The sequence below is a fragment of the Festucalex cinctus genome, chromosome 4 (genome assembly GCF_051991245.1).
Source record: "Festucalex cinctus isolate MCC-2025b chromosome 4, RoL_Fcin_1.0, whole genome shotgun sequence".
Classification (NCBI taxonomy): domain Eukaryota; kingdom Metazoa; phylum Chordata; class Actinopteri; order Syngnathiformes; family Syngnathidae; genus Festucalex; species Festucalex cinctus.
In genome coordinates, this window is record NC_135414.1 from 25,526,700 (window position 1) to 25,540,776 (window position 14,077).

Sequence of the window (14,077 nt, forward strand, 5' to 3'; positions counted from 1 at the left end):
TGATGTTTGGCTAGCGGAGCTTAGTATTCAGGGTATTTTTTATTATTGCTTAATTTTGAAAAACACCTTTTTTAAATTCATATATAGGTACTTATTTATAGGTATTTACTGATTATGCAAATGGCGCCATTATGGTTTATTGCAGGCCTGGCAAATGATGTCAGATGCACCTGAATGATTCATGGTTGCAGTCGGCGGACAAGGTGAAAGTGAAACCTGATCTACTTTTAAACTTCAATAACAAGTAGTCTTAAAAAACAACAAAAAAAAAACTATAAAACTAATACGGGAAGAAACACTTAAAAACAACCTGCCTTGTGTTGTGTGTACTGTTAACTATTTCAAGGCATTTCATTTCCTGCACATTACAGTGTCTCATTATGCAGCATGTAACAGGACACAAGTGTTTGGGGTGGGGTGGTGGTGGTGATGGGGGTACCCTGGTCTATTTCATTCCAACACTAAGAAAGAGCATCAGGCATGCACGGCCAGGACTGTGTCAAAGTGGCTGTTAGAGTCCGACCATTTAACAAGGTCAGTGTGTTTTCATTCTCTCTATCATGAACTGACATTATGCACTGTATTGTATTGTAAAAAAAAAAAAAAACACACACACACCTTACTATACATAGGCTTTAAAAAAAACGCCTTACTGTACGTGATATTATACAAAAAAAAAAAGCCTTATTATACATGTTCGTTTAAAAAAAAAAAGAAAAAAAACGGCCTTACTATACATGGTCGTTAAAAAAAATGCCTTACTATACATGGTATAAAAAAAAAAAAACATAACAAAAAAAATAACAAAAAAAAACGACCTTACTATACATGGTCTTTTGGACCTCAGTGCAGCATTTGACACGATTGATCATAATATACTGTTAGACAGGCTGGAAACTTGGGTGGGATTAAATGGAACAGTCCTTAAATGGTTCAGGTCCTATTTGGAGGAAAGGAGTTACTTTGTGACCATTGGAAATTTTGAATCTGATCGAAAGGCCATGACATGTGGGGTCCCTCAAGGGTCAGTCCTTGGACCCCTGTTGTTCAGTCTGTATATGTTACCTTTGGGTCAAATGCTTCAGAACGCCGATGTTGACTATCATAGTTATGCAGATGACACACAACTGTATTTATCGATGTCCCCAAATGACAGCAGTTCTATTAACGCATTGTGTCATTCTCTAGAGCAAGTTAACAACTGGATGAACCAAAATTTCCTTCAGCTGAACGAAAACAAAACGGAGCTCATTGTTTTCGGCAATAAAGAAAAGAGGATTGCTGTTAAAAAACAGCTCGAGTCACTGTCTTTAGAAACTAAAGACCAAGTTCGAAATCTTGGGGTACTAATAGACTCAGATCTGACCTTCAGCAATCATATTAAATTCATCACTAAAACAGCCTTTTGCCAGCTGAAAAACATATCCAGACTGAAGGACTGCATGCTTCAAGCAGACCAAGAGAAGCTTATCCATGCTTTTATCTCCAGCAGACTAGATTACTGTAACGGTCTTCTGACTGGACTCTCTCAAAAGAACATGAGACAATTGCAGCTCATTCAAAACGCTGCAGCTCGAGTTCTGACCAAAACAAAAAGATCAGAACATATTACTCCAGTACTTAAGGATTTACACTGGCTCCCTGTCAGCTGTAGAATCGATTTTAAAGTTCTGCTACTCGTCTATAAATCACTAAATGGTTTGGGTCCTGAATATATCCAAGAAATGCTGATTGAGTACAAACCCAGCAGGGCTCTGAGATCTACAGACTTGGGCCAACTAGTGGAACCCAGAGTTCGAAGCAAACATGGTGAAGCTGCATTTAGCTATTATGCTGCACACAGATGGAATAGGCTGCCAACAGAAGTGAAGTCAGCCCCGAGTGTAAATGCTTTCAAATCCAGGTTAAAAACTTTGCTTTTTTCTTATACCTTTGATTAGGGACTTTTAAACAGCTTTAATTAAGTGTTTTTTTAATTATTATTTTTATTTTTATTTTTATTTTTATCATTATCATTTTAAACTTCCTTATGTTAAATTTTTTATTGTTAGTTTGTAACCTATTTTCATTTATTTTTCTTCCTCTGAATGTTAACTACTGTTTCTTGATGCTTATGTGTTGTCTTTCCTCGTGTAAAGCACATTGAGTTGCCTTGTGTATGAAATGTGCTATACAAATAAACTTGCCTTGCCTTGCCTTTTAAAAAAGAAAAAAGAAAAAAAACGGCGTACTGGTGTTTTAAAAAAAAAAAAAAGCCTTACTATACATGGTATTATAAAAAAACAAAAACATAACAAAAAAAAAAAAACGGCCTTACTATACATGGTCGTTAAAAAAATGCCTTACGATACATGGTATTGTTAAAAACAAAACAAAAAAAACGCCTTACTATACATGGTCGTTAAAAAAAAAAAAAAAACGGCCTTACTGTGCATGGTCGTTAAAAAAATGCCTCACGATACATGGTATTGTTAAAAAAAAAAAAAAAAAAAAAAAAAAAACGGCCTTACTATACATGGTCGTTTAAAAAAGAAATAAAAAAGCCTTACTATACGTGGTCGTTTAAAAAAAAACAAAAAAAACGGCCTTACTATACATGGTCGTTAAAAAAAGAAATAAAAAAGTCTTACTATACATGGTCGTTTAAAAAAGAAAAAAAAAAACGGCCTTACTATACATGGTCGTTTAAAAAAAAAACAAAAACAAAAAAAAACAGCCTTACTATACATGGTCGTTTAAAAAAAAAAAAAAAAAAGCCTTACTATACATGGTCGTTTAAAAAAGAAAAAAAAAACGGCCTTACTATACATGTTCGTTTAAAAAAATGCCTTACTATACATGTTCGTTTAAAAAATAAAAAAATAAAAATAAAAAAAACAGCCTTACTATACATGGTCGTTTAAAAAAAAAAAAAACGGCCTTACTGTGCATGGTCGTTAAAAAAATGCCTCACGATACATGGTATTGTTAAAAAAAAACAAAAAAAAAAAAAAAAAACGGCCTTACTATACATGGTCGTTTAAAAAAGAAATAAAAAAGCCTTACTATACGTGGTCGTTTAAAAAAAAACAAAAAAAACGGCCTTACTATACATGGTCGTTAAAAAAAGAAATAAAAAAGTCTTACTATACATGGTCGTTTAAAAAAGAAAAAAAAAAACGGCCTTACTATACATGGTCGTTTAAAAAAAAAACAAAAACAAAAAAAAACAGCCTTACTATACATGGTCGTTTAAAAAAAAAAAAAAAAAAGCCTTACTATACATGGTCGTTTAAAAAAGAAAAAAAAAACGGCCTTACTATACATGTTCGTTTAAAAAAATGCCTTACTATACATGTTCGTTTAAAAAATAAAAAAATAAAAATAAAAAAAACAGCCTTACTATACATGGTCGTTTAAAAAATAAAAATAAAAAAGCCTTACTATACATGGTCGTTTAAAAAAAAAAAACGAAAAAAAAAAAACGGCCTTACTATACATGGTCGTTTAAAAAAGAAATAAAAAAGCCTTACTATACATGGTCGTTTAAAAAAAACAAAAAACAAAAACAAAACAGCCTTACTATTAGGGGTGTGAATTGCCTAGTACCTGACGATTCGATTCGTATCACGATTCACAGGTCACGATTCGATTCGATACCGATTAATCCCGATACGAATTTATAAGTCGATTGTTGCGATTTTTTTTCATTCAAATTTAGAAAATACTAATCAGTAAGCTTGTAGAGTGTAAGATTTATATGAAAATGTATTATTTATTTATCTGAAATTTCAGTCTTATAGAGGTTGTAATCTGTTTCATGTTTGAACAGCATTAAAATAAAAATATTAAGGCTTAATGTGCCGTTCATATAACATTCTTCCATGCTCAAGGTGTGAATCCTAAAAAAAAAAATAAAAAAAAAAAATAAAAAATAAAAAATAAAAAAAAAATCGATTCTGCCGATTATTGAATCGATTCGAGAATCGCGCGATGTAGTATCGCGATATATCGCCGAATCGATTTTTTTAACACCCCTACTTATTATACATGGTCGTTTAAAAAAGAAAAAAAAACGGCCTTACTATACATGTTCGTTTAAAAAAATGCCTTACTATACATGTTCGTTTAAAAAATAAAAAATAAAAAATAAAAAAAACAGCCTTACTATACATGGTCGTTTAAAAAATAAAAATAAAAAAGCCTTACTATACATGGTCGTTTAAAAAAAAACAAAAAAAAAACGGCCTTACTATACATGGTCGTTTAAAAAAGAAATAAAAAAGCCTTACTATACATGGTCGTTTAAAAAAACCCAAAAAAAACGGCCTTACTATACATGGTCGTTTAAAAAAGAAATAAAAAAGCCTTACTATACATGGTCGTTAAAAAAATGCCTTACGATACATGGTATTGTTAAAAAAACAAAAAAACAAAAACAAACAAAAAAAAACGGCCTTACTATACATGGTCGTTTAAAAAAGAAAAAAAAAGCCTTACTATACATGGTTGTTGAAAAAAAAAAAAAAAAAAAAATGGCCGTACTGGTGTTTAAAAAAAAAAATGCCTTACTATACATGGTATTATAAAAGAACAAAAACATAACAAAAAAAAAAAAGGCCTTACTCTACATGGTCGTTTAAAAAAGAAAAAAAAATGCCTTACTATATATGGTATTATAAAAAAACAAAAACATAAGAAAAAAAAAAGGCCTTACTATAAACATGGTCATACATGGTCGTGTAAAAAAGAAAAAAAAAAGTCGTTTTAAAAAAACAAAAAAAAACAGCCTTACTATACATGGTTGTTGGGGGAAAAAAACCCCAAAAAAACGTCCGTACTGGTGTTTAAAAAAAAAAATGCCTTACTATACATGGTATTGTAAAAAAACAAAAACATTAAAAAAACAAAAACAAAAAAAAAACAAAAAAAAACGCCTTACTATACATAGTCGTTTAAAAAAGAAAAAAAAAAGCCTTACTATACATGGTCGTTTAAAAAAAAAACCAAAAAAAAACCGGCCATACTATACATGGTCGTTTAAAAAAAAAAAAAAAAAAAAGCCTTACTATACATGGTCGTTTAAAAAAAAAAAAAAAAAACGGCCTTACTATACATGGTCGTTAAAAAAATAAATAAAATGCCTTACTATACATGGTATTGTAAAAAAAAACACACCTTACTATATTTGGGCTTTTTTTTTTTTTAAAGCCTACTATACATGGTATTGCAAAAAAAAAAAAAAAAACACACACACCTTACTATACATTAAAAAAAACGCCTTACTGTAGTAATATTATTTAAAAAAAAACAGCCTTATTATACATGTTCGTTTAAAAAAAATGCCTTACTATACATGTTCGTTTAAAAAAAACAACAAACACAAAAAAAACAGCCTTACTATACATGGTCGTTAAAAAATGCCTTACGATACATGGTATTGTTAAAAAAACAAAAAAAAAAGCCTTACTATACATGGTTGTTGAAGAAAAAAACCCAAAAAAAAACGGCCTTACTATACATGGTCGTTTAAAAAAGAAAAAAAAAAGCCTTACTATACATGGTTGTTGAAAAAAAAAAAAAAAAAACAAAAAAAAACGGCCGTACTGGCGTTAAAAAAAAAAAATGCCTTACTATACATGGTCGTTTAGAAAAGAAAAAAAAAACCCTTATTATACATGTTCGTTTAAAAAATAATGTAAAAAAAAAAAAGCCTTATTATACATGGTTGCGCTTTATAAATAAAGTTGATTTGAGTTGAGCATGCATGGTATTGTAAAAAAAAAAAAAAAAAAAAGCCTTATTATACATGGTCATTTAAAAAAAATGCCTTAGTATACATGATTGTTTAAAAAAAAAACACCTTACTATACGTGGTACTGTAAAAAAAAAAAAAAAAAAAAAAAAAAACACACACACACACACCTTACTATACATAGACTTAAAAAAAGGGACTTACTATACATAGTATTGTACTATAGTATAGTATTGGTAGAGAAAACTGATGGATCAGCCTTTCAGGCGTTAATTTGTAGGGCCTTCATGCAGAAGAAATGTAGTACAGTGAGTGAGCATCCTTTTATGGTTAGGCCGTTTTTTTGCATTTGCGCTATCCCTTCACTGTCCTCTCGATCAACAGAGGGAGCGGGATGCGGGCAGCCGCTGCATTGTTGCCATGACAGCGAATTCCATCACCATCCAGGACCCACGTGACTCTCAGTGCCGTCGCCCCTTCTGCTTCGACTACGCTTACTGGTCCCACAGCGGCTACGTCGTCCAGGACCGCACAGGCCTCTACGTGCCTGAGGAGGCAGGTGTGCGCTACGCCGACCAGGTAAGCATGAGTACCCGAGAGTAGTGGTGGGAAGTACTGTGCTTAGGTTTTCAAGTATCTGTACTTAACTTTAGTTGACTATTTATTTTTCTGGTGCCTTTTTGTTTTTTGTTTTTTAAATAATTGGTTACATTTGAACTTTTTAGTTACTACCGGGGATGGCGCGGCCAACACTGGCGTCGGCCTAGATTAGAAAGTGCAATTCTGAGATGACGTCACGAGTCAAAATGGTGGTCAATTTTCTGAAAGAAACCTCTCCACTCATTGAAAGCATTGGCCATTGTAACGTTGTATTAGCAAAGTTAGCAAAGCTATGGGAGCTAATGCTAACTAATAGATAAAGTTAGATAACGCTAGCTAGCCTAACGGTAGCTAACTTTTTTCTTTTCTTAAGTTTTATGAACACAATGAAAGTTAACAAAAGGGGGGAAAATAGATTTTTATTTTATTTTTTAATTTTTTATTTTTTTACTCCCGTTGTGCCAAGATATCAAAACATTAACTGCCATTTCCTCTCAGGAATGTGTGTTCCAGGACCTTGGGGTAGGAATACTGGAGAATGCGCTCCAGGTATCCAATCATCTCTCAAATAATCAAATAGTGTTCTTATTTTGAAAAGAAACAGCAACAATGTAATTTAAGATGCTGCGTTGACGTGTGCAGGGTTACAATGCCACCCTGCTGGCTTACGGACAGACAGGCTCTGGGAAGAGTTACTCAATGGTGGGCTACAGACCAAATAAGGGCCTGGTTCCCAAACTGTGTGAACGACTGTTTGAGACCATTAAAGAAAACCAGGACACTAGACAATACCAGGTGAGTATAATGTACATCATCTACATACAGTATTGTGTGACGCTTGTTCTAAAAGTCCTCATGTTTGACTTACTCACAGGTCTTCTTCAGTATGTTGGAAATCTACAATGAACAGGTAAACTTTGACAGCACTATAGTTTGAACATTGTCACTGTGAATCCTACTGTTCTCTCATTGCATTCTTTTCTTCTTCCTCTTAATATCTTTAACTTAATGAATGACCTCCTTTTGAACCGTCACATCTCACCAGGTGGTGGACCTGCTGTCTCGTGGCTCTCGTCCTCCTGGGGGACTCCGGGTCCGAGAGGAGCAGCACAGGGGCTTCTATGTGGAGGGTCTGCGTACAGTTCCTTGTGATAGTGCAGCACAGGTGGTTGACACACTTTCACTTCTCCTGCAAAAAAATAAATACATTAAATCAAGGTGTAATATTCCTAACATGCTGTAGGTGGAGCAGCTGATGGAGCAAGGCACCAGAACCAGAACCAGCGCGGTCACGCACATGAACGCAAACAGCAGCCGCTCACATATGCTCATTTTGCTACAGCTCAAACAGGTGACATCCATTCATCTCTGGATTAGTTGGGAAATAGAATTTCCAAGTTACCAACTGTTCTCTTGGTGACTGAGGCAAGTTTTTTGTGTACTCCTTGTGAAGATCTTGTCGAAAGAGAGCGTCACCAAACAGTCCAACATTAACCTGGTGGACCTGGCAGGAAGCGAGCGTCAGAGATCGGCGTCGTCCGAGGCCGACCGTCTCAAAGAGGGCACGGCCATCAACCTGAGTCTCACCACTCTGGGCAACGTCATCAGGCAGGCTCCGCTCACTCGTTCAGTCATTTCATACAAATCGATTTGTTGACGCACGTCTTCTTTCTTGTAGCGCCCTCGCTGACATGGCGGTGGGGAGGAAGGTGGTGCATGTTCCGTACAGAGATTCAGTTCTCACGAAGCTGCTGCAATCTGCTCTGGGAGGAAACAGCCGCACTGTTATGGTGACATTGACGTGTAATCACTGTTAATATGGGCTCAGGTGGGTAAAAATTCATGTTTGTATTTTAGATTGCCACACTGAGCCCTGCTGACATCTGCTACGAGGAGTCTCTGTCCACACTTCGCTACGCTGAGAGGTACAATGACAAAAAAATAAAAATAAATCCTAGTAGTACAACTGCAGTATTTTGATTTCAACACATAACAACTGCATTAGTCAACATTGAATTTTGAACACTAGTTTGTTCATTTTTCGTATTTCAGGGCAAAGCACATCCAGAACCGTCCAGTGGTGAACGAGCGCCCCACGGAGCGTCTGGTCAAAGAACTCAAAGCCGAGAATGCCAGACTGATGCAACGGCTGAGTCGACTGGGCCAGGATGGACGCAGCGCCAATGATGAAACCAGTAAGGAAGCTGGCCCGTTGACTATATCACGACAGAATTCCATAGTGTGTGCGAATACGTGTATGCTCAGAGGAAATCCGTCAGTTGCTGACACACAACGAGCTCCAGATTAGAACCATTCACACATTATGGGAGCAACATCTGCAGGAGGCGCTTAGGGACTGGGAGCAACAGTATGCCAGCATTACACAGGTACATGTACACGTACGCACACGTCATGACGACTCCCGTCCTGTTTCTGATGTATGCGTGTATGTGGGTGTGTTTCAGGAGAGAAGAATGATGCAGATGCATCCTTACATCCTAAACATCAATGAGGACGCTCAGTTGTCTGGTGTGGTTAAGCTGTTCATCCAGGAGGGTCAGTAATACGTTTTATATCTAGAAGGTCTGACGATAATATGAAAAAACAAAACAAAAAAAAGGACAATATACTTAGTATTTTAGTATATTGGCATAACAAATATATTAATAATTATTTTTAAAATGTTCCTTCAATTAAAAAAAAAAAATCAAAACACAATACACTTTTGAATTGTAAAGTATTTCAGTGAATGCCATTACCTGAGCACTGAGCAACGGTGATGTAATTTTTGGGTGACGGCATGTGGCAAAATGGCTGCTCCCTGCAATGGATAAAAACGGGTGGATTTTGCTGCTTAATTCACATCCCACAAATGTAATATTAATCAGAATGACATGTTGAGACTGGTGGGGCTGCAGAGAACATTATTGTTAAGAAAAAATGTACCCGTCTTAATCATGTAAAGCACATTGATTTACTTTGCGTATGAAATGTGCTATAGATATAACTAAAGCTGCCTTCCCCCCCCCAAAAAAACAAAAATTAAGCAAACACAGTGAGACCTTAAAATGATGTGCCTTATTTTTTAGTTTTTCAATATACGAGCTGTTGTTAGGCTAATTTTTGTTGCTTCGATGTAAGGTTCGTCAAAAAAGTTCCAAGACCGGAGTCTCAATAGTTGTATTTCCAACCCAAACCACTTGTAGCTACATCAACAAACAATATCACGGTTCTGGAGCAACCTTCTTACTCACCTGTCCTGACTGTACCACTTTTGTTTTCGCAATGGACTGTCTCGTTCTTTCAGGAGAATGGGACATCGGCCTCAACGAAGGCAGCCCCAGATCCATTTCCATCAAGGGTTTGGGGTACGAATGATGATTACATCCACTGAAGCTGGCTTAAAACACACAAAGTGCGTACGTTGCGTGTTTGTGTGTCAGGATCCAGCAGCGCCATCTTGTGTTGAAGAACAAACAACGGCGAGTAACTTTAACCCCACTGACGGGGTCCAAAGTGACCGTCAATGGAAGAGCCGTTTCTCAGACCACTGAGCTGCAGCATCTGGTGGGCGTCACCACGCAGGGCGCCAACAATTTTCTTCATATGATTTCACGACTTTCTTTTTAGGACCGTCTGATTCTCGGGTCCAACTGCACGTACCTTTACATCGGTTTCCCGTCCGAGAGGGTTGCCAACGACTGGAGTTGCTACGACTACGACTACTTCCTGTCCGAGCTGGCTGCCGCTGAGGGCTTCCACCTGGGTGAGACGCAGCCCTAAAAACAAAAAAGTTCATTATTATTTCTATTTTTTTTGTTAGTAAACACGTAACTAAAGTCCAGTTATGTTCAGGAGAAAGCAGCACAGATTCCTGTCAAACGGATCCAAGTTTGCTAGCCGTCTTTTATGACTACATCAAATTGATGCCTCTGGTGGCTGAAGCCAACCAGATGAGCCAAGAACTCAATAAGGTAACCAACAAACGCATCAAAAAGCAGTACAAGTGCAGCTCCAAAAAAACAAAGAAAGAAAGAAAGAAAGAAAGAAAGAAAAGAATAAAACTCCCGATTTGTTAAATCACTGTGAGCTAATCAATGAAATTGTAAAACATAAGATCAGGAAAAAGGAAATATTTTACTTCATACATAAGACAGACAATATACAGTCTTTCCTAGACACAAATAAATTAAATTCTTACGTCAAGGCACCACCACTGTATACAGTATGAGTTTGACTTGTTGAAATGAATTCCTGAAATAGATGAATCCATGTCCGGCCTGCAGGGTGTGGAGTTCAAACTGGAGATTAAGAATCTGGTGCTGTCTGACTCAAAAGGACACGACCTGGAGAAAGAGATCGTTTGTCGAGTCACCTCAAAGCACACCAAACAGGTTTCAACATCTCTCACTTGCTATTAAGCAAAATAAATGCATGTATTATTTTTATGTTTGAAACGAAGTTTCAGTAAAGTTATCTTTCCAACTTAGGTATGGATTTGGTCCAAGGCCAAATTTGTGAACCGCAAATTCCTGATGGAAGAAATTTACCAGCAGCATCTGGATGAGATGAAAGGCCAACATGTAATTTCAAACTTTCAGAAGAAAATGAATTCTATTCATGTAGCACCTTTCAACGTTCGACTTTCCTGAAATGCTGACAGACAGGAGAGGGCCTCGCCACTGCTGCCCTGCCCAGAGACAAAGACCCTTTTTGGGATCCGGTCAAGCCGCTGCTCCTGGGCACCGCTCACCTCTGGCTGCAATCTTTGGCCTTTCGAATTCCTGTGGATGAGCAATTGGAGGTACGATACACATTCACACAGATTAGCAGCCATGTGGGCCTTCATGACACTGATGACACCATTATGTGTAAGGTGCTCGGGTCCGAAGGTAGTGAGGAGGCCATTCTGCAAGCAAAGCTGATTCCTTGCACCTCGGATGGATTGTACAACACACACAAACACGACCAAAATTTGAAAACAATCCATTAGTTTAGAGTAACGTTTAACATTCTTTGCTGTAAATCGTAAGTGGAAGTTAACTACCAAGAAACTCCCAACCTTCAATTTGCCTTTCACGCCTTTTCAGGCCTCTGAGCGAAGACGACATCCTCATCGACCCGTCCGAACTGCTCGGCCGCCGTCTCGACGCCCAGCTGGTCGTGGAGCAGTGTTTCGGTCTGCGCTGGATCAGAGACGCTCGCAATCGAGGAGTTCAGATCGGGTGATGAGACTGTAGCTGGAGGGATGATAGATGGCTAGATATTTTGCTTCTATTTTTGTGTTTGCGTCATTTCAGATTCAGTCTTTTGGACAGCGGCTGTCGTCTGTACACGCCGGCTGCGTGGCACCACGTCAACCCCGTGCTGCATCACAAAGTGCACTTCGCCTCCCTTCACGTCTCCCAGCAGCTACTCGACTACCTTCAGAGCAGCGCTGTGCTTCTGGAGCTTTGGGGGCTTCAAGGTGTCAGCGCGAGGAGGCGGATGATTTGCGCGGGAAACGCAAAAATTACTTTCAATCCATATTTTGGGGGAGGATTCAAAAGAGGATTTTTTTTTCCTTCATTTTCTTCGTAAAACAATATATACTAACAAAAATAGATTTAATGCTTGCTCAGTATACCACTACTGACTTTTTTTCTCCCCCAGACGGCTGCACTAGCTTGGTATCACCTCTTGAGGGCACTAGAGCGAGCACAGAGGGCATTTTCATCGTCGATGAGAGTGGCATTGCTAATACTATTGTGAGTTTATTTTATGCATGATTTGATTACGCGTTTTCAGCAAATAGTGGCTAGGGGGTGTTTATTCCTCAACTGCAGGTGGAGCGGGAATCCTTAATTTGAATGCATTTTATAAATAATAGTAAAACAATATTGTTGCCATTTTACAGCTTATCAATTTTGCATAGTCGTTGTCCTCGTGAGAGTGACAGTGAAGCCTAATGAGAACAATTACTATAAAAACATGAAGCATTAACATGTCACATGCAGCCTGCAGATTGCGACGAGCCGAACAGTTCCCTGAGCAGACTTCAGAGGGACCTCGAAGAACAGAAGCGAGTTAACAACAACCTGATGAAGGAGAATCGACGTTTAAGAGGACAGCTCAACATGGCATCCAATGGTAAAGCACGATCACTACAAAAACTGCAAGTCTGGTTCTGCAATGTCACATCTCTCCTGTAGGCGGCGACAGTGGGCGGGGTCGCTCGGTTCGGCCCAGCAGCGACGCAGAGTTTGCGCGCTCGCTCAAGCAGTTCTACCACAACATGACGTCAGTCAAGGCTCAGCTGCAGAGTCTGCGCAGACGCCGGGCCAGCGTACGTACCGTACGTTTGTGTACTTTTCTTTTTCAACACGGTCGCTTCAAGCTAGTTTTTTGGCAGGAGTCGTGCGACCTGCTGGGACTCCGCCTCTTCGTGGACGAGCACAGCGGTCTGCTGAAGGACTTCTCGGAGCAGCTGGAACAAAGCGTGTCCACTCTCAAACACGACGTGGCCGCCATCGTCCGACGCAAGCGGGAACGGTCGGGAACCTGGTCTTGATTCACGGATGCTCTCGTTAAGTGTGTTTTGGATTAGATAAAACCAATTATGTATGGGGAAAGAAATGATTTTTATCTGCAAACCTGCATTGTTGAACCTATGTAACATCTCAATAGGACACAAAAACTGTATTAAAAAAAAAACAAAAAAATTTCTGTAAGATAAGAGGACACAAACACAGATAATAAAGCACAAATACCGTATTAAAGTCCATAAAAAGTTTATTAGACTGCATGTAAAAGTAGTTAAAAGCAGTTGGAAACTGCAAATAAATTAAAACACCAACAGAATTGAGGCTTTTCATTTACAATATTAAGTACCGGATCCATTGTGACATTAACATTTAATGCCACCACATTTGCACACATGAGTTCTATCACAAAATGACAACTGGAACAGAACATTTCTGTGCCTCACATCTTCATGTAAACGTAATCAAGAGTTTTTAAATTAATCTGTCCATGTTGTGCTCACCAATAACTTCTCATTTCTAAGATCTGTAAGAACACAGATGCTCGTTGCAGGCCCAAAACAAGACGAGTGAGAGTCCGTTTACAGGCAGGAGAGGCAGAAGGCAAATTTGTTACTGATGAAGATTGAGAAGGTTTTCAGTCATAAAGTGTGTGTGTGTGTGTGTGTTACGTGAAGGAAAATGAGGCTTTCAATAGGAGCACACAAAGGCTGATCACACGCGAGGTAGGTTCACATGAACGAAAAGTCTTATTTACAACATGTAGAGTGTCAGAGTAGCAAATGAAACAGACTTCAGTGGCTTAAATATTTCAAAGTGTAGAAGTCAACTAGTTGCACTGTTTCCTGTTTCATGAAAAAAAAACAATACAGGTGCATCTCAGCAAGTCAATTTATTGCCGGTTTAATTCCCAAAGTGAAACTCGTTGAAACACATTGAAAAATACTTTTCAGGAGGCCAATTTAAAACACATCTCTACAAACTACATATGTAATTTTAAAAAGGTATTTGGGGTTTTGTTAGCTGTCCCGTGGGGATACATTGCAAAAATGGTAAAATATTTTACTCTGAAGTTTCACTGTTTGAACTCAACAACTGAAATAATTTACATTTTCAACTTTTCATGACACTCTTGAATTTATTGCGATGTCCCAATCCGATCACGTGATCGAAAATCAGGGCCAATCACGTGATAATTGGATTTAAAAAAAAAAACTATTTA

The 14,077-nt window shown here is 37.7% G+C and overlaps 1 protein-coding gene across 1 annotated transcript; it reads left to right on the top strand.

The window, feature by feature from the left end:
* Positions 1 to 480: 480 nt before the first annotated feature.
* Positions 481 to 14,040, top strand: kif28 (kinesin family member 28). Its single transcript, XM_077518457.1, has 27 exons — positions 481 to 534; positions 6,119 to 6,313; positions 6,833 to 6,883; positions 6,977 to 7,129; positions 7,209 to 7,244; positions 7,380 to 7,499; positions 7,578 to 7,685; positions 7,788 to 7,942; positions 8,013 to 8,124; positions 8,192 to 8,259; positions 8,387 to 8,529; positions 8,600 to 8,721; positions 8,800 to 8,890; positions 9,642 to 9,702; positions 9,778 to 9,901; positions 9,965 to 10,100; positions 10,190 to 10,308; positions 10,621 to 10,728; positions 10,825 to 10,917; positions 10,998 to 11,138; positions 11,211 to 11,281; positions 11,425 to 11,559; positions 11,635 to 11,801; positions 11,987 to 12,081; positions 12,331 to 12,463; positions 12,526 to 12,659; positions 12,726 to 14,040. Exons 1-27 carry the CDS (start codon positions 481 to 483, stop codon positions 12,882 to 12,884), a joined length of 3,084 nt encoding a protein of 1,027 aa, XP_077374583.1. The 3' UTR covers positions 12,885 to 14,040.
* The last annotated feature ends 37 nt before the right edge of the window (positions 14,041 to 14,077 follow it).